Genomic DNA, 23,664 nt, shown 5'->3' on the forward strand with positions numbered 1-23,664 from the left:
CCGTTAGACGGAGAAAAGGGGGTGTGGAGGGGGGGCGACCCGCGCGTAGGAGTGGCAAGATCATCAGAACAGAAGGTGTTCAATCAAACAACGGATAAGATGCTGTTGTTACGGATTACAGACCGCGTCCCCGTTCCGCACACGCCGTGAAGGGGAACATACGGTGCCGTTGCGAGAGGGCATACGCAAGGTCCCGATGTGACCGGTTTGAATTTGTTTGCAGTGTGGAAGTGGGAAGGCACGCGGAAAGCCTGGAAGCCAACGACGAGACGAGACGAGACGGGCATATTGCATGCCCGCTTGCGCAGACCTCATTGTTAAAATCTGTAAATTCGAGCCTTCGATCGTTTAGTTCATCTCGTCCCATTCCATTCGTTATCTCTCGTCACGTCTAGGACGACGCCCATTCTCCGTGTTGATTTTGTTCCCCAGTCCGCACTTGCTCTCTGATGCCATAGCCTGAACCCGGGGCAGTGGGACGAAAGAGTCCAGACTCAGTCCTCATGAAAAGCCATTTTCACATATGAGAACAGAACCACAAGGGACATGTTTGGCGCTAGTAATTTCGGAAGACATTAGTCGTGGATCGAATTCAACCAGAATGTCCCATCGCATCTTTCCTTGCACGGTCCAGCGGGTACGGACCGAGGATGATCAGTAAGGCCAATTTGATCGAATCGCGAGACATGTGCATACCAGACCAGCCAAATTCAGGCCTAATCGATTCTGCCAGAAAATTCGACCTCATCTGACAATCTCAAACGTGTTCAACCGCCATTGTTGGACACGCATACACCAGCTGCAGCGTTTGTGGCTTGTTCTTTTGCCGCCTTGACCCGAGCCTCATGCACAACACCCCAAAACAGCTGGGTTTTGACCTGGCTGGCTAACAGACCAGCCATCTCTTCGGACGCAATCTTGTTGCCTCCTCGGACGATCTGCTCCAGCGCGCCATTCTTGACCACCTTGAAATCCTTCTCGCCGTTGCCCGCCAATTCTTGACCTCTCCGGTTCATGTTGACCCCTAACTTTTGCATCCTGGTCGCGTCCTTGATCTTGATTGCGTGATCGGCGATCTGTTTGTTTGCGTAGTCTCTGTTGGTGAATAGTGGCGACTGTGAGATTGTCGAGGTCCAGTATTTGTTCCAAAGAAGGTCTAGTAGGTGCGTGTCGAGAGTTGATTTGTAGTGGGAAACTTCAAGCGGATAATACGAATTGGCATGTGCACCAAAGTCCTCCATCTTGCCCGGTGGAATGGCCTGGAAGTCATCGCTGTCATCCGTGAATGACTTGTTTTTCGGCCGTTGGCCCTCGGGGTATGTTCTGAAAGCTCCAATGTCAACTTTTCCGGCACTGACGGTCCGATCTGGGTCGATGACCACGGCCACAAAGGGATCGTTGACCATCTGTTGGTTCATCTGCGTATGCACGTCGATGCCCGAGAGCCAGCAGCCATAGCCAGGGTGTGAATGGTACCATCCAATGGGGTTCTCAAGTTGACCGCCTCCTTCTCTTGACATGACACCAAAGTTCACCATGTATTCGTCCGCATCGGCATGCGCATTGACTCTCGTCTCTGTGCCTTCGACTGGAAGTCGGAACGCATCGGTGATGATGATTGATGTCCCTGAGACAAAGCCGGTCATCAGGCCCATGATTTCTATGCTACCACCAGAGCGTGCGTGTGTGGTCATTTTGAGTAAAGCGAGGGCTGAGATGCGGACGTTTGTAAAATAGTTGAGATTCTTCTTCCATGGTGCATCGTTCTGGAGGGTCTTGTAGGAGGCAGGGTCGGGTAGAGTGTAGAGAGCGTTTTGAGAGGGATCTACCGTAATGATGTCGTTCTCAGCCTCCCAGTTTCGAAAGGCCGACTTGGTAGACATTTTGCCGAGGAGTCTACTTGGTCGGAAGAGCCACAAGGGGAGGCGTGTGGTGCAGTGAGGCGGCGGTCAATTCATAGATGCAGGTAGTAAGTAATTCAAAGTGACGATGGATGCGGGGCGTGATTCGTCGGAGAAATGCTTAGGTAATTTCTTAGCTAAGCATGGCCTCGTCGTTGCTGTGCAACCGCCGAAACAACAACCATCTACAGCGCGCTTGATGATATGCTCGATAGACTCCCATCTGATTCGACCAACGCCGCTTCGACCATCTGGTGGCCTTCTTCGATGCTTTTTCAGCTTATTCACCATTCTTGTCACTACCTTTGTTCAACCTGACAGACAACTATCATCAAAGCTGCTGGGCCACCAGCCGGAGTCGCCAACATGCCTGCCCCAATGGATACCAGCTATTTGACGACTCAGGTCACCACTATTATCGGTCAATTGCACTCGATATTCGACGAGATCGGAGTCCCTCGCAATGATCGCGACTCAAGAGAAACAGAGCTCTTCTCGGCTCTATCTGAAACACTTCACAACCACCTCCGCAAGGTCAACCAGTACGTCGTGCTATTCTGCCCGTGCCGTCGACATGTGCTAATCGTTGGTTGCAGGGAAAAGAACGAGCTGACCGAAGAGGCACATAACATCATCAAGACTATTAAACAGATGGAAGCTTCGCTGGACGACGAGAAAGAGAGAGGATATGATCTGGACAGCAGTGGGCTTCGAGTTACCTTTCCTCTCATTGACTGTTTACGCGACCTCAAAGAAAAGTACAACGTTGTCAACAGACTCCACCGAGAACGATTTGAACAGGTGAAGAAGCTAGTTCAAGCTCTTGAGTCATACTCGTCCCATCTCGAATCCTCTTTCGTCAAGATCAGACTACCTCCCACTTCTTCGAATACCTGTCCACCGAACTTTGACCTTTCGCCCTCTTATGTCACAACCCTTGATGAAGAGTTCTCCCGAGTCTATGACGAGTATAACAGGAGAGTTGTTGTGGTTCAGCAAACTGCAGAAGAAATCGTGAGGTTGTGGTCGGACTTAGGTATCCCACAAGCGCAGACCGATTCTCTGATAGTACAACACTATCGCGACTCACCCGAACAACTGGGACTGCACCAGGCAGATCTGGACCGACTGAAGAGCCGGCGTGATAAGCTTGTTGAGGAAAAGAGAAGCCGAGAGAAGAGAATCATCGACATCAAGAAGAATATAGAGAATTTGTGGGATCGGCTGGGGATTGAGCAAGCAGATCGAAAGGCTTTCTTGGCTGCTAACCGCGGTTGTGGCCTACGGACCATAAATGAATTCGAGGATGAGCTGGCAAGACTCAACGAACTGAAAAGGCAGAATCTGCATTTGTTTGTTGAAGATGCTCGTGTCAGACTTCAAGAGCTTTGGGATTCTCTATACTTCTCGGAAGAAGAGATGCTCGATTTCACGCCAGCATTCTCCGATGTCTACAGCGACGCTCTGCTATCTGCGCATGAGGCAGAGATTGAGCGACTTACCACGCTGAAGGAACAGCGGGCGCCAATCTTGACGGTTGTTGAGAAGTACAAGTCGCTTGTCGCTGACAGGGAAGCACTTGCTGCGTCTGCTGCAGATGCCACGAGATTGATGCTGAAGCCACAAAAGGGAGAGAAGCGAGATCCTGGCAAACTCCTACGAGAAGAAAAGATGAGAAAGAGAATCGCCAAGGAACTTCCGAAGGTTACAGCCGAATTGACCAAGACCTTGCAGAATTACGAAGACGAATACGGCAGACCCTTCTTGATCCACGGCGAGAGGTTCTTGGATGAAATCGAAGAAGCAGAGACTAGAGCGCCACCTCCTCGATCAAAGACGCCAAACGGACTTCCACCTAGATCGAAGACTCCCGCGCCGGCACAGACAGCTAAATCGGCTCCAAGTGCTGGAAGATCTACACAGCCAGCTCGACCGGCAAGTGTGATGAAAGGACCGCCACGGACCACTGCAAAAACGCCAACTGGCAGCAGACCTGGCACTATGAGACAGCACCATGCCACAGCGTCTGCTACTACGGGAGCCTCATCACAAGCAAAGTCTCCTTCGAAGATTCCTGCTCGTGCGCCACTAGGAACTCTGAAGCATGGTAACAACTCGCCGGAGCGCCGAACTGTCCATCAAGCAACTTCACAGCCTACTCATGCCGAGCCACATCACAATTTTGCGCAGAGTACAAAATCAATGGGTCCTCCTCGAGCACCTCCTCCGAAGATGAGGGATCTCTTTGTGCCTCCGCAAGAGCCAGCGCCTACGACAACAGGACTAACACTCAAGCAATTTCCTTCGACGGGTCGACCTGCAAGCACAATCTCGTCAGGATCCAATGAGAGCAACCGCTATGTCCGGCCGATGTCGCCAGAAGATGTCTATGATGACCGCGAGCGAATGTCTTATATGTCAATATCCCTTCTCAATCGTGACCGTCAGCAGCATCAGCCACAGGCTGACACATATTATGCCGGACACAACAGTCAACATCAACACCAGACATCCCACTCTCTCGCGGGATCGATCCATAGCCAGAGCAATCGCTCAAACCCATCTGTACCACCTTCCACGAGTCAATCGCGCCAGACGTCCAATACATCTTCCAACATGACGACAGCCACAACGGCATCTGGAAGTGAGAATTGGGAAACATACTCTGATGCTTCGGAGATGGAACCCGAACGCGACGTCCGAGATACGTACTATTCTAAGGTCCACGCTGCTACCACGAACACATTGGGCATGAGTGTCAACTCACATAACAACCCGAAAGGCAAGAGACCTGGTACTGGTGCGGGTGCATTTGCTGGACAGATGGCCCCTCCACCTGCGAAGATGCGCGTAGCGAACCAGCAGCAGCAGCAGCAGCAGCAGCAACAACAACAATATGGCTATCAAGGTCAAGCCCAGCAGTATGGCCAAGGTCAGTTCCGTGACATGTCTGACGAGAATATCAATTCCCATCTATACGGCCACGCGGTGCGAGTCGATGGAAGCGATGCAGCATGGAGCACGGAGCTCGAAGAGACGTACTGAGCGCGAAGCTGATGAGTGGTGAAGAGTTCTGGACTTCCTGAATGTCTTTTTGAGACACAAGAGTCTCCAAACAAACAAAAAGACATGTTCAAAGCAAAGGGTGCCTTCAATTTTCTATCCTCGAGATATATTACTTTTGTGGGCGGAGTTTCTAGTTTGAACGAGGTTTTTGCAAAGAAAGGGGGAAAAGTAGACCGGCGCATATCTTGCACGCATATTGGATTTTTCGAGGAGAGGAGAGGAGAAGCGTCTTGCATCCTCTTGGCCTCATAATGACCGTCACGATTGCTATTTTATTTTCGGGGAGCAGCGAGGACTTGTGGTGTTGGGAAACATGGTTTGATGTACACATTTTTGTACGGGGCGGGAAACGGACCTGGGACAGCCGCCGTATGAAGACGGATGGTATGGGGGGTCAACAGCTTCATATTGTCCAGGGGTACTCTCTGTATGTACCCTGTCTGGGCCTTGTACTTTTACGTTTCACATTCAGGTTCAGATTCCGGGCCGTGTATAGGTTCTGCTCCGACATACAGACGAACCTCGACATGGAAATCTGCGGACGTAGGTCCTTCGTACCTAAGACTAGATAGGGGTGCTGTTTTGTCTCTGAGGAGCGTTTGTCAATCTCGACAAGTTACTAATAGACCAGATGGACACCGAGAGTGTCAAAGCTGGGGGGGTTCTTTTTGAAGAGTTTTCCATTGTCCGAACAAGGCTAGATAATATATTGTCCAAAACCATCGCGCCGCCGTTCCCTACTTCGTGTCTTCTCGTTAAGAGTTCGTACGTGTATATATGTTAAGTAGGTATGTGCGCGACCCTGAAGCAAGGAGCCTGAATCGCGATCCCGCCACGTTTATTCGGCTGTTGACTACCCGCCGTCCAGAGCCGAATTCTCCAGACGTGATTCTGGTCCTGGTCCTGGTCCTGGTCTAGGAGGCGAAGGAGATCAAGGAGAGCCTTCGGGCCGAGGTCGACGACGACCGCCATCTCGAGGTGCGTCATGGAACACTTCGAGGTAGTAATCCCTGACCCGGCCACAAATACCTTCTAGGCCTTGCCAGCAGCCAAACTGGTGCTCGTACTCACAGGCGGTGCCCATGATTTCCTCCCAGAAGCCACGCTCGACGTCAAATCCAAATAGTTCGTTGGCCCGCTGTTCGCTCATCCAGCACCGCACGGCCGTCCCGTTGGAGTCATGCGTCGGGCCACCGTGGCCGGTGACCTGGTCCTCGAACCCACGCATCTGATGACCGAAGATTGTCGAAGGGTCGAATTTGGGAAAGTTGGCGTGGATGAAGAAAGGCCGCACCTCCGTCGGCGTGATATCAAAGGGGTTGACGTTTGTGGCTTCTCCTTCCTTGAGTCGTTCGTGAGGCGCGCCGTTGATTTTGGTGTAGACCCAGTCGGCGATGGGGTCGTGCTGGGCCATGGCGCTGCCGAGGTAGTGGCCGTTTGAATCGGATCGGCCCAGGGCCATGACTCGTTCGTGGACGGCGTAGAATGGCTCGTTCATTGCCGTGGCTGCCCAGGCGAACGTCTCCTTGTCTCCTTGGCCCGGCGCGCCTTGGGACAGGAGCGGATAGTAATACGTCGGGCCGTAGTAGTTGTAGTACGCAGCCAACATGATGGACATGTTGTGTTTGGATTTCGAGTACAGCAGCTCACCGGACTCGACTGAGGCCCTGACGTTCAACGGTGGGATATCGTCGATCTTGGCGATCTCGAAATAATACGGGGATTCCGAAGCGAACCAGAAGTCCGGCCATACGATCATGCCCGTGCTCTTGAAGGGCTCTTGCTCGAACAGGGAGACTGGGTTGTAGATTGGAAAGGCATCCGAGTCGAGCAGTAGTACTTCCTCGAAGGACGAAAAGAGAATGGCCATGATCTTGTACTGGAAACGATCGATGGCGACGCCCGACTCGGCGGCCCGGAAGATGTCTTGCAACACCAAACACTTCGCATTGAGCGTCGGCAGGACATTGGTACAGATCTCCTCATCGTACTCGTCCGGGTCGGCTACGAATACTTCGACTGGCAACAGACACCACGTCCTGCGCAACATGCGGATGGAAATGACCAGGACGGGCAGTTGTTTGAAGCCTGCGGTCATAACCAGCCCTCGGCTGCCCGGATCATAGGGCATTTGGGGGGTGTGTTTCTTCAAGTCATTGATAAAGTTGGAATGGGCCTCTCTCATGCGCTTGATGTCCTTGGACTCCATGAACAGTATGTCAGGTCTCTGGTGGTTGTGAGAAGGATCATATCCGATATCCAGCTTTTGAGGCACCACCGGGTCCGGTGGATGGTCACAATTCGGGTCATTGTTCAAGATTAGAAGATATAGATCTCGCCAGAAGGAAGCCTGGCTTTTGAGGAGAGGACTCGTAGGACGGGGCGCGCGAGATGGGACTGCACTTGGGGTCTTGGTTGGGCTCGAGCGAAACCGAGAGGTGAGGAAGAGGAGAAGGAGGAATATGACAAGAAACTGGCCAAACAGACCATATCTTCGACGATGCCATTGACCACGAAATCGACCTGTCCGCGGTAAGAGCATGTTATCATGTTGCTATTGGGGGAGATGCATCATTTCATCCGCGGGAAGCGTTGGAGCGGGTTCGAGGGACGAGGTCCGAGCAGAGCGATGCGAGCTCAAGTGCAGCAGACGAGGACAGAAATGGAATGAGAATGGATTTGACATTGGATTTGAGGAGGAAAAGATCGAATAAGGTGCCTACCGGTTAAGCGATGTTTGAATGGTATAGTCTCAGACACCTGGAGGGAGAGTGGATTGTCGGTCACATAGTCATAGGTAGAGAGATATCGCGGTGGAGAGGCCAGAGAAGAATATGCGACGTTGCCAATGGAGAATTCGAATCCTCAGCCGTGGATTGAACCCTGAAGAGTGAACGCCACGGGAACAATGACTCGCATCGACAGGCATGGGCCTTGCATTGATATGGTTGTTTCACATGTTGAGATCAGCCATTGTGCGTCGTCGACTGTTTTGATGTCGAATGATGTGCGTCGACAAGAGACACGACGGCAGAAAATCTGAAACCTCGGTATCAGGTGTCGGAGTAGTAATAAATATAGATAGAATGGAGGTGTTTTATTTGCGTAGCCTTGAAAGATCTTTTCCGGGCTCCGATTCGGTGAATGCCTCTTTAGTTAATCGACCTAACTAGCCTTAACTAACCTACCGCCTACGATCATCAGCCAGTGAGCCTCAAGGCCTAAACAGCAGCCTGTAGGCCTACCTAGCGGGCTAACCTCTGGTCGCTTCACAGGGGCCGATAGGGACCGAGTCCACCAACACAACAGTCTTGTCACACCTCTGCTTCGACACCAGCGACGCCATCTTCATCTAGATACCTATGGAACTGTGTAAGCGCCATCGACGACAATATTCGCCCCAGTCATGAAACTCGACGCATTCGACGCACAGAACAAGTACGCCTGTTTTTCACTGTCAGTGTCGTGTTGCTCGCATACACGCACGGTTGTGCTCCTCGGCCGGTATCATAAAAACTCACCCCTTTCAACTCATAGGTCTCGCCCATGCGCTTCGCCGGCGTCAAGGCAACCCACTCATCTGACAATTCTTTCGGGACCTGCTCCAACATATCGGTCCAGATGTATCCCGGACTGACACAATTGACTCTACAGAAATCAATCCATTCGATCGAAAGGCTCTTTGCCAAATGTATTAACCCAGCTTTGGACGCATTGTACTGTGAGTGAAGCGTCAGCTATTGGCCGGGGACTTTCGACGAAGCCAAGCCGAGTGAGCGGTAGGCTCGAAGGATGCGAAAGGAAAAACGGGGTGGTGGGAACGACTCACAATGGCCTGCTTATCTGGAATGTTGACAATCATCCCGGATATGCTCGTCGTGAAGATCACGTTCCCGCTACCTTGGGCCTTGAAGTACTTGGCCGCGGCCCTCGCGCAGAACCAAGGTCCGTCGAAATTCACGCCCATCTCGCTCCGGAACTCGGCCGTGCTCATGTCCTCGGCGGCGACGGTGTAACAGATGCCAGCGTTCGCGACGAGGATGTCGATCTTGCCGAAATCAGCCACGATGCGCTCAAAGACGGCGTCGACGGCCGTCTCGTCGCTGACGTCGCATTGATAGGCGCGGATCGTGACCCCGTGCGTGGACGACAGGTCGGCCGCGACGTTCTCGGCTGTCGATGAGCTGCGGTAGATACTTGCGATGGACGCCCCGGCTTCAGCGTAAGCCTTGACGATTTCGAGACCGATGCCACGGGAGCCGCCTGTGATGTTCCACTCATTCTGGTTCAGCCACACTAGCTCGTTATATGCCCGCGTGCGTGGATATGGGGAGGTAGATGTGTAGACGAGTGCGAGAAGTAGTGCATGATAATATGTCTACGTAGGCATACCTAGGTAAACCTAGGTATATCTAGTATATATACCAACAGAGGCAACGAGGGTTTGCACGCAGAGGATACGTACCTGTCACTACAGCGACTTTCCCCTTGAGACTGAATAGATCGAGAACATGGGCGTTGCCGGGTTTAGGGAGGTGCATTCTTACCAAGGCCTCTTTAATGGGTCGTAGACGAGTCTGACTATTGTGGAAGATGTAATGAAGAACTATGGCGGAATTACTGACGATCGACTTTGTTCAAGGCTTGATGTATTGTATCTACCATGTATATATCTGTGATATCTCGTGGTAGGGTTAGATTGTGGAGATAAGCGTCCCGATACGGATGGGTAAATGTTTCCCATTGTAGAAGATTGTGGTCAGGGACAGAGTTTACTTAATGTTGAGGCTAGGCCCGGTTCCTTTGACCCACGACAATGTGACTTAGCTTTTGAAAAGGTCGAGGCGCAAGATGTTTATTCGCACTTGTGTACAATAGGTGCAATACAAAGAAGGCCCTCATGAGGTGTGGTGGGTCGAATATGGCCATCGTGAAGAAGAAGCGGCAACGCAGCTCTTACAACCATACTACCTTAGTACCTTACTCCCTCTTTTACCCTGTCCTGTGCCTACCATACTGTACATACGGCACATACTGCAATCCGTGTCTACCCGGGTTCCTAGGTAGAGAGCGAACGAAGCGCTGTAGCCGCACCAGATGATCTGTTATCGAGCCAACTGACTACGTGCGCTCTTGAGTACCTGACTTGGCTACCTACCCTTCTTTGGTACTCCGTGCACTCTACCCATACTGTCCTGCGGCGATACTAAATTGATGGTGCAGATAATTGATGATACTGTCGCCATCTTCATACTTAAGTAGCTTTTTTCGTTCACTTCCTCCTCAAAAGGTACTCGTCAAAATTCAAGACGGACTTCCCCAGGACCAAAGCTCCCTCAGCACAATCATCCTTGTCACTCCACTCTTTCGCCGAATGGCTCACGCCGTCCTTGGACCTCACAAACACCATGGCCGTCGGTGCGACAAGCAACGTCTCAAGCGAGTCGTGGCCCGTCAACGTACGTGCGCCCACCCCCTTTTCACCACAGGCGCGCGCGACACAGTCCACCGCTTCCGGCGTAAAATCTCCCGGCAAGAGGTGCAGAGTACGGCTCATGGCGTGCCCCAGACCGTGGATCGAAGCCGCGGTTTTTGCCAATGCTTCTGCCCGTCGTCCCATCTCCAGCAACCCCTCAGCGTCGGCGTGCATTAGGCAAAACACCACCTTGGTCCGCGACTGGATATTGCACGCTCCCACGGGCCCGCTCTCGATGGCCGTCACCGTGCTCCGGCCGTGCATGTCGTGCGCGAGCGTCTCGATGCTCGTCATGAACTTAGCCGCGCCCTGGACGCTATCTTTTCGTCCGTGCATGGCGGCCGTGTTCGCGTGGCCGTCCGCCCCATGGAACACGACCTCGTACCACGTCATGCCTTCCCACCCTTCCACCCATCCGACGGGCTTGTCAGCCCGCTCCAGACTGCTCTGCTGCTCGACGTGCACTTCAAAGTGCGCCGATATGGGGAACTCTTCGAACGTGTTGGGTCCGGACCCGACATAGCCTATGCGCTCGAGTTCGCTGCCCATGGTCTCGGGAGACCCGTCGTTCGAGTACGAGGCGTGAGCCGCCGTGATGGTGCTTTGGCCCGCGTATACCTGAGACGAACCCAGAGGCGGGAAAAACCGGGCGCCTTCTTCGTTGGTCCAGTTGATGGCCACGAGGGGTGCTCGGGTCTTGATATTCTGTTCGCGGAAACTTCGTAGGACTTCTAACGCGCAGAGAACCTGGGCCATCGAGTAGTGTCAGAGTTTTGTATGTGGATGGGTCTTGGGATGGTACAGCACGTCGAAAGGGAGAAAGAAGAAGGGAAAAATTGTTTTCACCTACCCCTAATGGACCGTCAAATTTACCTCCCGTCGCTACTGTGTCGAAATGACTACCCATGGCGATCGGCGGGATGGTGTTGTCGGTACCTTGGATAAGTGCGAATTGGGTCCCTGTGGCATTTACCTGTCGAGATTGTCAGGCTATTGGAAGTCAAAGCCCAGGTCTGCCCCTCGTGATATGTCGTCGAAAGTGGGCGAGGCTGGGTCCATCCTATCTCAAGGGCTCCCATGTGGTACCTTGTAATCTGCACCCAAAGCGAGCACTTGATCTCGGAACCAATCTCGCACTTTCTTGTCATTGTCATCGGCACATAGACGTGTCACTCCACCGGGAGAAGGTGCGCTGAACTGTGCAGTGTGATGAATATCGTTCCTTTCATGCCCGCACCGAGTTAGAGATCAGCACCCCGAAGAGCAATAAAGTGCCAAGAATGTCTACTTCTTGTCGAGGTGATAGTGGCAACCTGTGTTGCTGTGCGGAGTGTTTTAAACGTACCATAATCGATCACCGTTGATGGAGAAAGTGGTGATTGGAGACGTGCGTGCCCTGGACATAGAGAGATGCCGCTTTCCCAGAGATGAGCTGAGGACTGTAGTCACAGCGGCCCTTGACCTGACCGTGAAATGCATCTTTGTCGGGTACTCCTCACGAAGAAACGCGGACAGAGATTCCCACCCGAGTAGGTATGTTTTAAAGCGCCGGCAAGGTAGATAGGAAAGGAGGTGACTTTTCAGCAGGCTAGAGCACTTGACATGTATAGAATGGAGAGTATCTATATGGTCAGAGCCCACGGGATCTCCAGGCCGAGTCAAAGGATTGATAAATTCATAGCCAATCCCGCCTCTTGTGGTTCGGGAAGGTGGCCATCTTGGTATCCAGAGCCCAGTCTGTACCAGGGAACCCTGAACAGTTCGCAAATGTGATTGATTGGGAAGAAAACGATGGGACCTGCGAATGCTTGGAAGAAGATGATGAGCGCCGAGTCGTCGGGAGGAGCCAATGAAGTTGGTTTCCGCGGATCAAGGCAGCATGGGCCGGTATCCCTCGTTAGCGTTATCGTCTAATTCCTTGAGCGGACTACATCACCCAGACTCGACGGCGAAGTCCATCCAGATGACGGGTATTGAGAGAAGACTATCCATCGCAATCACGATCAGACAGACGACCGTGAGAGATCTCGCGTGCGCATCTTGTGTCGATGGGCATCATGGTAGTAGAAGTTCCCTTACCCTAACCACACGCTGTAGCGCGAGTCGTTCTGGTCGAGAAACAATTGTCTTGTCGAGACCCACAGCCTGGTCACGTGAATTCTCACACTCTCGCAAGGCTGAAGATAGCCAGGATAGGTACCTAGTAATAGCACGAGAACCCCACGACTCACGGTACAATTCGGAAGGTTTGTAAGTATTCTTAGATATTGCCCATTCTTGTGCTATTGGTATGGACTGACTGACGCCTTTCTTGACGCTCCGGTTTCTCGTGGTGTAGTTTTAAAGAATGGCGTTCCATACTAACGCTCCCCTCTTGGGCCGAGATGCGCAGGTGCTTCATTCGACTTGAAGAATCTCGCATCGAGGCTTATCCAGCCACCTATCACTGTGACACTCATGAAACTGCTGCACACTAGAATTCTGGCAATGTGGATGTTTGTTGGGAGATACTTTAGATATGTCCGGAAAGAAAGTCGGTCGATGACGGCCACTGATCAGATGGTTTCGTCTGGTCCGATGTAAAGTTTGCTGGCGTTGCTACCTCAGTTCCACCAACCGAGTTGTTCACTGCCTCACTCACATCCAAGCCAGTCATCCAGGGAGGGAGCCCGTACGAACTCTGGTCGTACGTTGCTCGAGCAGTCTCCGCATTGTGCCATGTGCCTGTATCAAACCACGATGTGAAAAAGGGATGGAGATCATCTGGGGCGGTACTTGTACTGGCGACCGTAGCAGCAGCGTGCAAGACCTCAAGTCCCTCCATTGGGTCGTTCTGTGCCTGACTCAATCCTCGAGAGCTAGGTTGCAAGCTTGGGCGCTGCATATGCTGGACTGAAGGGTGTCGAGAGACTTCTGCGCTAGTCGGGGACTGAGGAGGTCGTGAAGTTTCGTTGCGAAGGGCCCGTGCGGCAGTTTCAGCAACTGCCCCTCGGGCCAAGCGGAATATGCTGGTCGGCTGGAGGACGGTATCGAAGGTGGTTTGGTTGGGAGTACCCTCTCTGCTTGACTTCGACGCACTGTGTTGCTTTAGTTGGACGTGGTCTGCATCATTAGGTGTCCTTTAACATACCTGTCTGAATCATGATCGACATGATCAGGAGCAATATGTCGAGAGGATGACAATGATCCGAGGCCGGACTCGATCAGCATCCTCCGTGCGGCTTGATACTGTCGTGCAGAGTCAGTAAATCGGGAATCGAAGAATTCAAACCACCAGTGGTGGAGTCAGGATTGGAGGAGCTTTACTCACAAACGGGCCAGCCATGCTTGTGATTGATTGCATGGCCTCAAGACAATCTAAATTGCTGTTGACGTGGGGGATCACCTCCTTCAACACCGTCTTGCCTTGGTCTGTTGAAAGTCCCATGATGCGAGTGACATAGTGTATCATGACTCGATTACTGTCGAAAGCCACAGACGGGAGCCAAGTATCTGCCAGGATTTTGGCACCGTGGTTCAAAGCATCCCGCAAGATACTAGCGCAGTCCTGTGCACGCTGAAACATTGTAGTCTGTAAGTGATCCTGGAATTCGCGAGGGTATTGCCATCTGATCTGAAGGCGGTACAACTGAGGCGTTGAAATTCGATACAAGTCGCAAATCGTCCAGTGGTAGGTGCATTGCAGCAGGATCAAAGCGCCGAGTTGCAATGATTCTTTCCTGAGGTAGAATGCAGTGCGGTTCAGCTGAAGACTTGCAGGGAGACTTAATGACCAGTCCCGCAACGAAACGTCGATTGCTGTAAATTCAGATGTTGGCAACCACGGTTCTTCTGCCGCTTCGAGCCTCTTCACATATCTGCTCACATTAGCAAACCTTCAGAATAGTGCCCGTGCTTTCAGCGATGGCATTTAAGCATACCGTAAAACCCGTTTGCGAATCCTGATCAGGCGAATGTAAAAAGCCAGTAGCCCCATATTCTCCACAGGCCGAGGTGGAATCGCATCCGGAGGCAAAAATCTCAGAAATTGACCGGGCTGAAGCAGTTCCGTCACGCATGGAACTTGAAAAAGAAAATTTCGTTCGTGCGTCGGCAGCTGAATTTTGATGTCGCTCTCATGGAAAATGGTTAACTGATCCGTACCGCTACTCGTCAACGCATCTTGTACGTAACAACTCCACATCACACGTCGGCGTGATTCCTTGGATGGTATGGAAGGGCCATTCGGTGATTCGTCTTTTGAGATATCGGTCGAATATTCCAGGTTCAACCGGAGAGCGTGGGCTAAGCGAGCACAAATGCCTGTGAGGATGAAAGCGCTTGCGTGTTTGCCAACGCGGATCTCGTGGTCATGAAGTAGAACCGCGGTCTACCTCGAGTTAACTAAGACGATACGGTACACATGACAATGGCGCTGGTGTGCAGCCCTTTCGGGTGGATAGCGGTAAGGTTTCATGATCCGGATAGTGATGACTTACCATAAGATTCTCTACTGAGACGTTATCAAGATTCGAGAAGAGCAACATCGCCGCTCTTTTGGCCCACTCTGTTCCGGCCGAGAGCACACTGCCGTACTCGCCGCGATCAGCATGTCCAGAGTTTTGTAGAGCGTAAAACCTGGAGAGAATCTCGTTAGCCTTGTCAGGTGGGAAATAAACCCCCCACGCGAAGACATACTTGGCACCAAGCGCGCACACAATATGAAGCAACGCGTTACTGGCTTGGCTTTCACTCGTGTCATCGTCTAGTCTCTCCATGAATGATGGTCTATGGATGAATGCGTAGCACCGTAACGGGTGTATGTTGTCCATGTATTCCTTTACCAACAGTCGTATCTTGGAGCGCGGAGGAAGGTAAGGTGTAGAAAGCCTGGTGAAACACAAGGAAACAGTCAGTACAAGCTGAGCCTCAGAAAAAGGCCGTGAGTTCCAGTAGCAGGGTGTGACATATGGACATTATACGGGAGTCAAGTAATCGACCGCAGGATCTGGTAACACTGATGCTAGGTGTGAAGGATACGTACCAGGAGACGTTTCCAACCTTGGGGGTTTGAGTGATTCGCGAGCCTACTGGTGGTTCATGACGAGATGATGCGCCGGGAGCCCCATGCAGTCCTCCTATCCCCTGCGGACTGTTGTTGCTTGCGGCGGTGCTTAGCCGACTGAGTTCAGTAGTCCTCGTACTCAAACTTGGCAGGTCTGCGGCGACATCCTGCGGGTGATCCGCAGCCTGGGCATCATCCGTCCTTGTTGGCGGCACCGAAAGACTTGCTCTGGGTCCTGCTTGCAGTCTGCGAGTCCATTGAGGATCGGAGTCTGCTTCGTACTCGCAAACGAGAGACCGTCGCTTGCAGCGCAAACAGTCGGGTCGTTCACCGGTACATCTCGACTGAAGCAAAAGTCAATAAATATGGTGCACCAGTTCGATCGTGAACCCCTGCCTTGGATGCGCGACACTCTCTACAAGATCGGAATGTACGTTTTCGCTTTGGTGTTACTTGGGCTGACGACGCAGGATCTGACGGTGGAGGTTCACCACCGTCGTGTCGGGGACCATGGCAGTCCAAATTGAAGCGTTCGCAATTGAGACAGCGTCCTGGACGTTCATCGCACTTCACCTAGGGAAATGTTAGTGTGGTGCGCCTGCGCAAGGGATATGGTGCCCTTGGGCTTGGGCGTACCTTGCGAGCACGGCAAGTAATGCAGCCTGGTCGATCTGGATTAGCCCATTTCCGGTTGAGGATTACCAATCGGCTGTGTGTGTTTGTGCGGCTTACCGGAGCGAGAGCGTCGTGTCTTGACTCTTTTTTCTGAATCCTCAGTCCCAGATAATTCAATGGTGGAGACCGGTATATCGGCAGAAAGAAGGTCAGTGCTGGTCATTTCCATGCTCCGGGGTCGCTGCAAAGTAGGCGATGATCCCGGCGAAGAGATTGTGGGAAGATGAAGGAGAAAAAAAAGACGAGACGCGGGCGGCGGGCGGTCGGCAGAGTATCTGCTGACCGTCCAAACATGTACGAGTCGGATGTTTCACCGGCACCACCGCCGGTCTCTGGCCGGCCTGTATTAGGCATAGTCCAAGGGCGCTAAACACGCTGGCGTTGGTGCTAAGGCACCGCCTACGAACGTTTATCCAGGCGACGACCCGGCCCAGCAATCAATGCAGTTACCGACCGTCCGATATATCTCTCTGCTTATCAACAACAATGGATGTGGTTTGGAAGAAGCACGAATCCGATACACGAATAGTCATAGCAACTTGTACTGAGTTATAGTACATCTGAGGACTATCTTTCTAGTGCCGTATAATGTACAGAAACTCGCATTCTGGACTTCCATGTTAACATGGCAGCCAAGATATTGTCTTGCTCATTGCTTCATTCCCCCATTAACAGTCGAGGTCATTTTAGATCCACTGTTGAAAGATGAAACCTCGTACCTTTGACACCCCAATTCCATGCTTTGTCATTGAAGGCCCAATTCACTTTTGGTCCTCGTGAATCATTACTCGTCGAAAGACACCAAAGCCTCCAAGAAAAAGAAAAGATTAAGCAGAACACAAGTTAGACGGTCCACGCCCACCCACCCTCAACGCCCTTTGATATACACAACCACCACCACTCGGTTGTCTCATACCCCCCAGACGGTACATGCATCTTGGCAAACCCAGCCTGGACACACCACTCCATCAACAGCTCGACTTCCTGCCTGTCCAACGCGAAGGTGATGGCCCTCGAGATCTCCGTGGCCGTGGCCCCGGGCAGCTGCGCCACTAGACCCATGACTCCGCCGACGAACATCTCCCACAGATGCACTTGGACGTTGCCGTTGATATCGACCCACGCGGGGATTAAGTTATTCTCTGTTTCTTCTTCATCATCTCTGCGCCCTCGTGGGACGCGAGCCTGTCGGCTCGCCATGACAGGGTCTCCGGAGATATAAGCAGTCCTCGAGGAAGGGTATATCTCGACGCTGAAACTCAAGACCCTCTTATCCATGCTTCGGGTCTGGTACCCTACTTTTTCATGTTCGAGACCGTACCGTGTCCGAGGCACGTCGTGACCTGGTTTGAAGCGCACAATACCCTGGTTGTAGAGGTTGAGCACGGCGACCATCTCGGCGTCATCGACGATCTTGTCCTTGTCAAACACGACGCTCTCGCCTCGCGTGAAAATGGGGTCGAGAACATCGAGCTTGTATGCCGCTGCCCGCCGAAGCATTCCTGCGGTGATCATGCGGCGTTCGTCGAAGCGCTCAAACAGTTTTCGAGCCGGTTCCCACGACCGCACGCTAGAGACAGCGTCGTTGCCGAGCCGGTCCTTGGAGACGCGCTGGATGATCCTTTCGTCCTGCAAGAGTTTCAGCACGCGTGCGAGGAGGGAATCTCGTTTGGCCCGCGTGGGAGCGAGGCGGGATAACTTGGCCAGTGCCACGGAGGGGGTGAAGACTTGCGGCGGTGTCATGATGGTGGATAGAGCCCAGGACTTGGCAAGGTGGAACGTTGGGTCGGACATCTCAAATTCGAAGCGTGGAGTGTATTGCATTCGCATTTGCTTTGGCTGAGCCATGTCGTTTGAGCCCGTGGGAGCATGAGAATGTCCAAAGACGAGAGAGCTGACGAGGTCTTCTTTGGCCGGATTCGTGATGTTCAGATTATATCCTAGCAGGCCGTGGTAGCGCCTGGGTTCGGTAAAGGACAGCTTGGTTGTCCTGTTGAATTCGTCACGAGTGTCGGGCAATTCTCCTATTTGCTCGGAGTTCAAGTTGTCAAGCTTCCTTTGCGCCCAGTCAACGATGCCGGCCCAATCTGTCAATGCGAGGTTCTCAAAATTTACAGATGGCACCTCATTGGCTTCGAGTGCTTCGAGGTATCTCCGCTGCAAGTTTTCGGTCAGCGAGCTGACATCGCGGGGATATTTTTTCGATAGCGTCTTCCATCGGTCTGCTACGAATTCTTTGGTGCTCTCGGGAAACACACTCATCACGAGGGGCCAGTCGATGTAGCTTTCCAGACCCCCTGCTAAAGTGCGCACAACAACCACGGCGATGACGATACGGTATATGTCCTGCTCGGGCATGCTGCGTAGATGTTGCGTGCCTCGGGCTAGTCTTTCCGTCCGCCTCACACGTCCTTTGACCTTTCCACGATTGTTACCTGTCGATCGTAAACCTCTGGCGCCACCTCTCTGACGCTTGGGCTTAGGCTCGAATTCTGGCTCAAAGTCGATGTCGTCCTCGGAAGCTTTGCGTTTCAGCGGTCTTCTCGCGCGAGGTGCAGCGATTTCTTCCGAAGTCCCGGGAAGTGCGGAAGGTGATTGCATCGACAAAGGCTCGGTCGATAACGAGGAAACATGTTGCAGCAACTCTGTAGGTCCCTCCAGTATTGATACAAAGAAAGGCCATGACTCCGTCGGAGGCAAAGGAACTTCGACCTCGCGCTGGTCCTTATCAAATCGTACAAGAGCCTCGAATCGAATTGTTGCAGGAACGACTGCACGTGCATAGAGTGCCTTGGGAACGAGATGATTGATGAACGCGTATCTTGTTCGGCGTGAAGATTGAGATTCACGTTCGTCCCAAATACGGACTGCCTCTATTTCGCTGACGAAGCGTTGCAGCCCTGGATCTGTAGATTGAACATCTTTGAACTGAATCCTCAAATCTGGTATCTCAAGTATATCTTGAAGGGTTGATGGGAAATCTAGCTTGCCGTCGTTTGCCCAAATCACTTTCTTCGCATTCAAGCGTGCTCTGGGTTTTCGAACACTTCTCGCACCATTAGTCCTGTTGTCCTTCCACGGGTTCGCCGGAGTCGCGTCGAACCGTAGCGCTACTACTGGATTGTTGAGGATCCAGCGGTCGATCTGAACTGTAGGCAGAGAGCTTAGACGCGGGATCTTTAACGTGACGAATCCAGTCGCTGCAGTTGGGACTCCGATAGTGCTGATAGGTCCTGGATCTGGTGTTTCTGCGCGAACAGCGCTGGTGGCTGCTTCGTTCACAGGGAGGAGAGTGGGTGCTGAACTAGATAGACGACGTTTCGATGCTCTAGTCTCCCGTGGAGGACTGGCTGCATCGTCAATGAGTGGAGATACGCGTCTTCTCTTCCGATGTGTTTCCTCCTCATCGGATGCCGCGTTCAAAACAGTCTTCCCAATCAAAGGCTTGCGATTCGCTTCATCTCTCCAATGTGGTGGAATGTAATCTGCAGGCTCAGCATCGATAATCTTTTGTTTCATGTCTTGCACAGCCTGAGAATTGGGGCTGATACTTGGAAGGAACAGGACCGCACGCTTGAGCATCATCCCCGTTCTACTCCGATGAGTAAACATGACCTGTCTTAGTTTCCCGCGTTCGCACAGAGATTTAATGGCAGCTTTGAGCGTTTTGAGGATCGGACGATCCTGCTGCCCAGCTTCTTGCCACCTGGCAGTAGAGACTCTTCTCAAGGTGGAAGCATCATTCGGCGCAACTCCTGACGTCTCGGAGACCAGCTGGAGCACGATCTTACGACACAACGCACCAACTTTCACGGCTTCCTGACTTGGCTCGTGTCTCGAGGTTTGTGCTAAACATTCTTCAGAGTCTGAGTCTGTATTTTCTCGTCGTCGCTTCTGCGTGATTCGTCTTCTGTGTTGCTGAGTTGCCACATCAGAAGGGACAAAGTCGCCGTCGATGTCAGGGGAAAGCAAGCTCTCAGGACGTGCCACAAACGGCGTGGGCGTGCGCTCTGCGACAAGGTGAGAGTCTACAGATACTGCCGAAGCGTTGCCCGACCCCGCCGGGACAGAATCCTCAATATGACCTTGCAATTGAGCATTGGCAGATCTTCTGGCACTGGTCGTGCTGACAGCATGTTCAATACCAAAACGATGCTGCTCATCTTTGACGAGTGCAGTCACAGGCGAGTTGCGTTCGAATGCATGTTCTCCTTCCGAAGTGGTCTGGTTGGGCTGCGAGAGAAGTTGGGTTATATGGCTGGATTCTGATGTAGCCATACCGCCATTTTCCGAAGAGCCGGGGGCGTCAGACGAGAGTCGTGATCCTCTATCGAAAATTTGCTCTCCAGATGCAATTGCCGTGTGGCCCATATCAGTCTTTTCTGAACGCAAGCCCCTATGTTCCAGCTGACCTCGCACTGGACGATTCCCATTTGGCAGTTTAACAACATGCGATTCAGTCTCGAGTGGGGTCGAAAAAGCGGGCAAGTCGCACGAAGAGTTTGAGCCGTGCTCAGGCTGGCTAGGCTCTTCTGAATCCTCATTCGTCAAGCGCATCGAAGGATCGTGAGACGCATGCCGACTTATTGTCACCGATGGATATAGGCGAGGGGTTGCAGTCGACTGGGTGTCCTCAGGCAAGAGTCCACCAGGAGGAAGCTCCTTCTCTTTCGGTTGCTGCTTGGATCGAACGTATTTCCTCTTGCTCGATGTTTTGGCATTTGAATCCTGGCGAGGATTCTCACCTTTAGAGAGAGCCTGATAGTATTGTGGGTATGCAAAGCTGTGAGCGACGCTAGATGAAATGAATCGATACTTGTGAACGGCGTTTCTGTTACGTAAGCCGACCTCTTCCAATCGGCTGGATTTGAATATCAAAATCTGCGACTGGGATTTGGAATTGCTGTGGTGAAGGCCTTTCGGTGTGATATATAGGCCATTTGATGATCGATCAAGTACGGCCTTTGTGGAAGCTACCCAAGCTTCGTTGATGTCTTCAACATGTTGTGGAACAGGAAGCCCAGCATCAATAGCTCTTGCTAGCGTGACATCAAAGTCAGCTGGACGGCGCGCGTAAAGAGCAAGACCGGCGGGGTCTTTCATGACGCCTTTGATATCCTTCTTAGATATACCAGCTTTCAATCTTGCCTCGAGGAACGTTCGCCGCCAGAAGCTTTCTGTACCTCGCGCATATTTTCGAGGCCGACCCTTCACAATTACGCCGCTGTCTGCCTCAGCAACAGTATTCTTAGCAGAGGTCGTGACTCTTTGGATCCTAGGACTTCTTAGGTCGCCAGGCTTGGTGAGCGGAGAGGAGTTCTCGACACGGGTCTCTTCAGGTAGTATCTCGCGCAGTTTGATGATGGGTTTCTGGCCGACTTTCTTGACTAGTATGGGTTCGCCGACTTTTGCCCGAACATCTCCTGGCCCAGCAACCTGAATAAGCGTAGAGAAGTCGGATTCACCGTTCTTGAGCTGGAGAGGCAATGTAGTCTGAATAGGAAAGCCATAAGCATCATTTTTGAAGACCTTCGTGGTCATTTCCTTAGATGCTGTACTCTTCTGGGCGTCCGCGATTGCCAACGCTTGCTTTGCTCCGGGTATTCCAGACACGTTGATAGCCTGTTCCGCTACCAATTGGAGAAAGGTATCCCAGGAGTAGTGGGTGAATTGGGCATTGCCATCGACTATGACGCTAGTGCGCACAATGGCCAAGTGTCGTAGATGAGACGGTTGGACTATCAACGATTGAGTAGATATTCTGGCAAGCAGAGATTCTATGGCTCGGCGAACGAAGAGGCCTGTAACCATTTGTCGAGAACTCTGAGTGGTGTTAGCCGTATGCAAATAATCGGACCAGCTAGCTTACCACGTTAGTGAGCCCTGTGTGGCCTGCCAAACGTGCCGCATCCATAAGGATGTTCGCCATGTTGCGGTCTGGGTTCCATCTTGCAAGATGCTGCACAGTCCACGCAGCCTCGGAGACTTGAAGTCTAGCATCCAGCTCATCGAGTGGCCCTGGCTCAAGTACCGAAGACAGATGCTGAAGAGTATGGTCTAATTTGAGATTCTCAACTTCGAAGTTCTGCAAGTCCTCGGGACTAGGAGGATGCAAAAGCTTAACAAATGGCTGTACGTCTCCAGAAGTGGCTGATGGACCGGTGGCGGTTTTCACTCGTTTCAAACACTTCAGACGATCAAGTCGCCGAAGAATCTTTCCTAGAGTTGTGGATTCAGCAGCGGACTCCAGGTTTAACTGTTGTGCAAGCTGCGTTTGCGAAACGAGATGTTGTTGTGAAAGCACGTCAAAAATCCTCCGGATAGCATCTCGCACGGTAGAGCCTTTGAGGGGTTGTCCACCTTGACGGTGGATGTCATCTGGATCATAGGATTTGGATGGAGCGAATTTTTTCAACGTGAGGCGACTCGTCCGGTTGCCTTTGAGGTAGACCACTTCCTTGATGATGTACCCTTTGTTCTGCAACGCGTCTGTACGCTTAGGCACCGAGCGCTTGTCTTGACCGGACAATCTGATCAGCTCGCCTTGTAACATGCCAGCTGAACGGGTCGCCGCGATCTGGGACAAGAGATCGAATTCCAGAGGGCTTACTTTGGTGGCGTCGGGAGGATGTCCACAGAGGGCCTGATATATCCGATTCTCCTTAGCTCTGATCCTAGGCACTTTTTCAAGTACTCGCTTCTTCTGATGCACGCCATGGGATTGATGCTGCTGGCCGCGTTCCAAGGCGTTGTCGTGATTCTGTAGTTGGTCGACCCGATTTTTGGTCTCACTGACAGCGTCGCTGACATTCTCGAATTCTATCTGATCAAGCGGGACGTTGTTGTACTCCTTGTTGTTGCCGAGAGAAATGTCCGGATGTCGACCCAGCCATGTCCAGACTTTCCCCAGCAAGAGTCGGTCGACATTAACCTTTGGCTCAGCCTGAGGCGGATTTTGCATAGGAGCATTGTCACCATCAGACGAGTGCGTAGGGTCATAAAATGATGACACAGCTCTCGCGAGGCCATCGAGGGTGAGACCTGTGTACAGATCGGCGGTCAGCCGGATCCAGGCAATTTAGTTGAAGGCGGGAGGGAGGCAAGGACTGAGGGAGGTAGACAGAGTGGGGCGTGTCGACAGTCCCTCGTATAGTCTGGAATGAGACAACGAGACGTAACCGCTTTCGCACCAACCACAAGGCCGCAGAGGCATCCATTAGTACTTACCGGAATGTCCAGTCAGTGCTATCTCACCGAGCAAAAACTCGATGAGTTCGTCCAAGCTCTTCGCCATCGTTTGCGTTCCATAGCAGGAGATCGGTGATGGATTCCGAGTCAGATGTGAAATGAATTATCATGCACCCATGAGGTTCGAACCGCAGACCGGGCGCGTCAATTTTGACTGAAAGTCAAGCCTTGGCGAGAGTCACGAGCACACAACAGCTTTTATTGGCTGCTCGGTGATGCCTCGGCAATGCCTAGAGGTGCAAGTATAGCGAGCC

General features: G+C 52.2%; 6 protein-coding genes across 6 annotated transcripts; 1 reads left to right on the plus strand and 5 right to left on the minus strand.

The window, feature by feature from the left end:
- Window positions 1–767: 767 nt before the first annotated feature.
- PV08_01830 (uncharacterized protein) lies at window positions 768–1,883 on the minus strand (the record flags this gene model as incomplete). The annotated part of the gene is made up of 1 exon (XM_016376190.1): window positions 768–1,883. The coding sequence occupies one exon, from the start codon at window positions 1,881–1,883 to the stop codon at window positions 768–770; it is 1,116 nt and encodes a 371-aa protein (XP_016241466.1).
- Window positions 1,884–2,267: 384 nt separating this feature from the next.
- On the plus strand, window positions 2,268–4,946 carry PV08_01831 (uncharacterized protein; the record flags this gene model as incomplete). The annotated part of the gene is made up of 2 exons (XM_016376191.1): window positions 2,268–2,443; window positions 2,498–4,946. 2 exons carry the CDS (start codon window positions 2,268–2,270, stop codon window positions 4,944–4,946), a joined length of 2,625 nt encoding a protein of 874 aa, XP_016241467.1.
- Window positions 4,947–5,898: 952 nt separating this feature from the next.
- On the minus strand, window positions 5,899–7,509 carry PV08_01832 (uncharacterized protein; the record flags this gene model as incomplete). The annotated part of the gene is made up of 1 exon (XM_016376192.1): window positions 5,899–7,509. The coding sequence occupies one exon, from the start codon at window positions 7,507–7,509 to the stop codon at window positions 5,899–5,901; it is 1,611 nt and encodes a 536-aa protein (XP_016241468.1).
- An 818-nt stretch (window positions 7,510–8,327) lies between these two features.
- On the minus strand, window positions 8,328–9,508 carry PV08_01833 (uncharacterized protein; the record flags this gene model as incomplete). Its single annotated transcript, XM_016376193.1, has 4 exons — window positions 8,328–8,411; window positions 8,489–8,686; window positions 8,797–9,263; window positions 9,433–9,508. 4 exons carry the CDS (start codon window positions 9,506–9,508, stop codon window positions 8,328–8,330), a joined length of 825 nt encoding a protein of 274 aa, XP_016241469.1.
- A 731-nt stretch (window positions 9,509–10,239) lies between these two features.
- Window positions 10,240–11,922, minus strand: PV08_01834 (uncharacterized protein; the record flags this gene model as incomplete). Its single annotated transcript, XM_016376194.1, has 4 exons — window positions 10,240–11,190; window positions 11,294–11,416; window positions 11,530–11,665; window positions 11,789–11,922. 4 exons carry the CDS (start codon window positions 11,920–11,922, stop codon window positions 10,240–10,242), a joined length of 1,344 nt encoding a protein of 447 aa, XP_016241470.1.
- A 1,033-nt stretch (window positions 11,923–12,955) lies between these two features.
- On the minus strand, window positions 12,956–23,456 carry PV08_01835 (uncharacterized protein; the record flags this gene model as incomplete). The annotated part of the gene is made up of 11 exons (XM_016376195.1): window positions 12,956–13,520; window positions 13,574–13,671; window positions 13,754–14,303; window positions 14,364–14,812; window positions 14,922–15,060; window positions 15,121–15,312; window positions 15,467–15,831; window positions 15,878–16,060; window positions 17,093–21,985; window positions 22,032–23,203; window positions 23,390–23,456. 11 exons carry the CDS (start codon window positions 23,454–23,456, stop codon window positions 12,956–12,958), a joined length of 8,673 nt encoding a protein of 2,890 aa, XP_016241471.1.
- Window positions 23,457–23,664: the final 208 nt, after the last annotated feature.

This window comes from Exophiala spinifera, assembly GCF_000836115.1.
Source record: "Exophiala spinifera strain CBS 89968 unplaced genomic scaffold supercont1.1, whole genome shotgun sequence".
In the NCBI taxonomy this organism is placed as follows: Eukaryota; Fungi; Ascomycota; class Eurotiomycetes; order Chaetothyriales; family Herpotrichiellaceae; genus Exophiala; species Exophiala spinifera.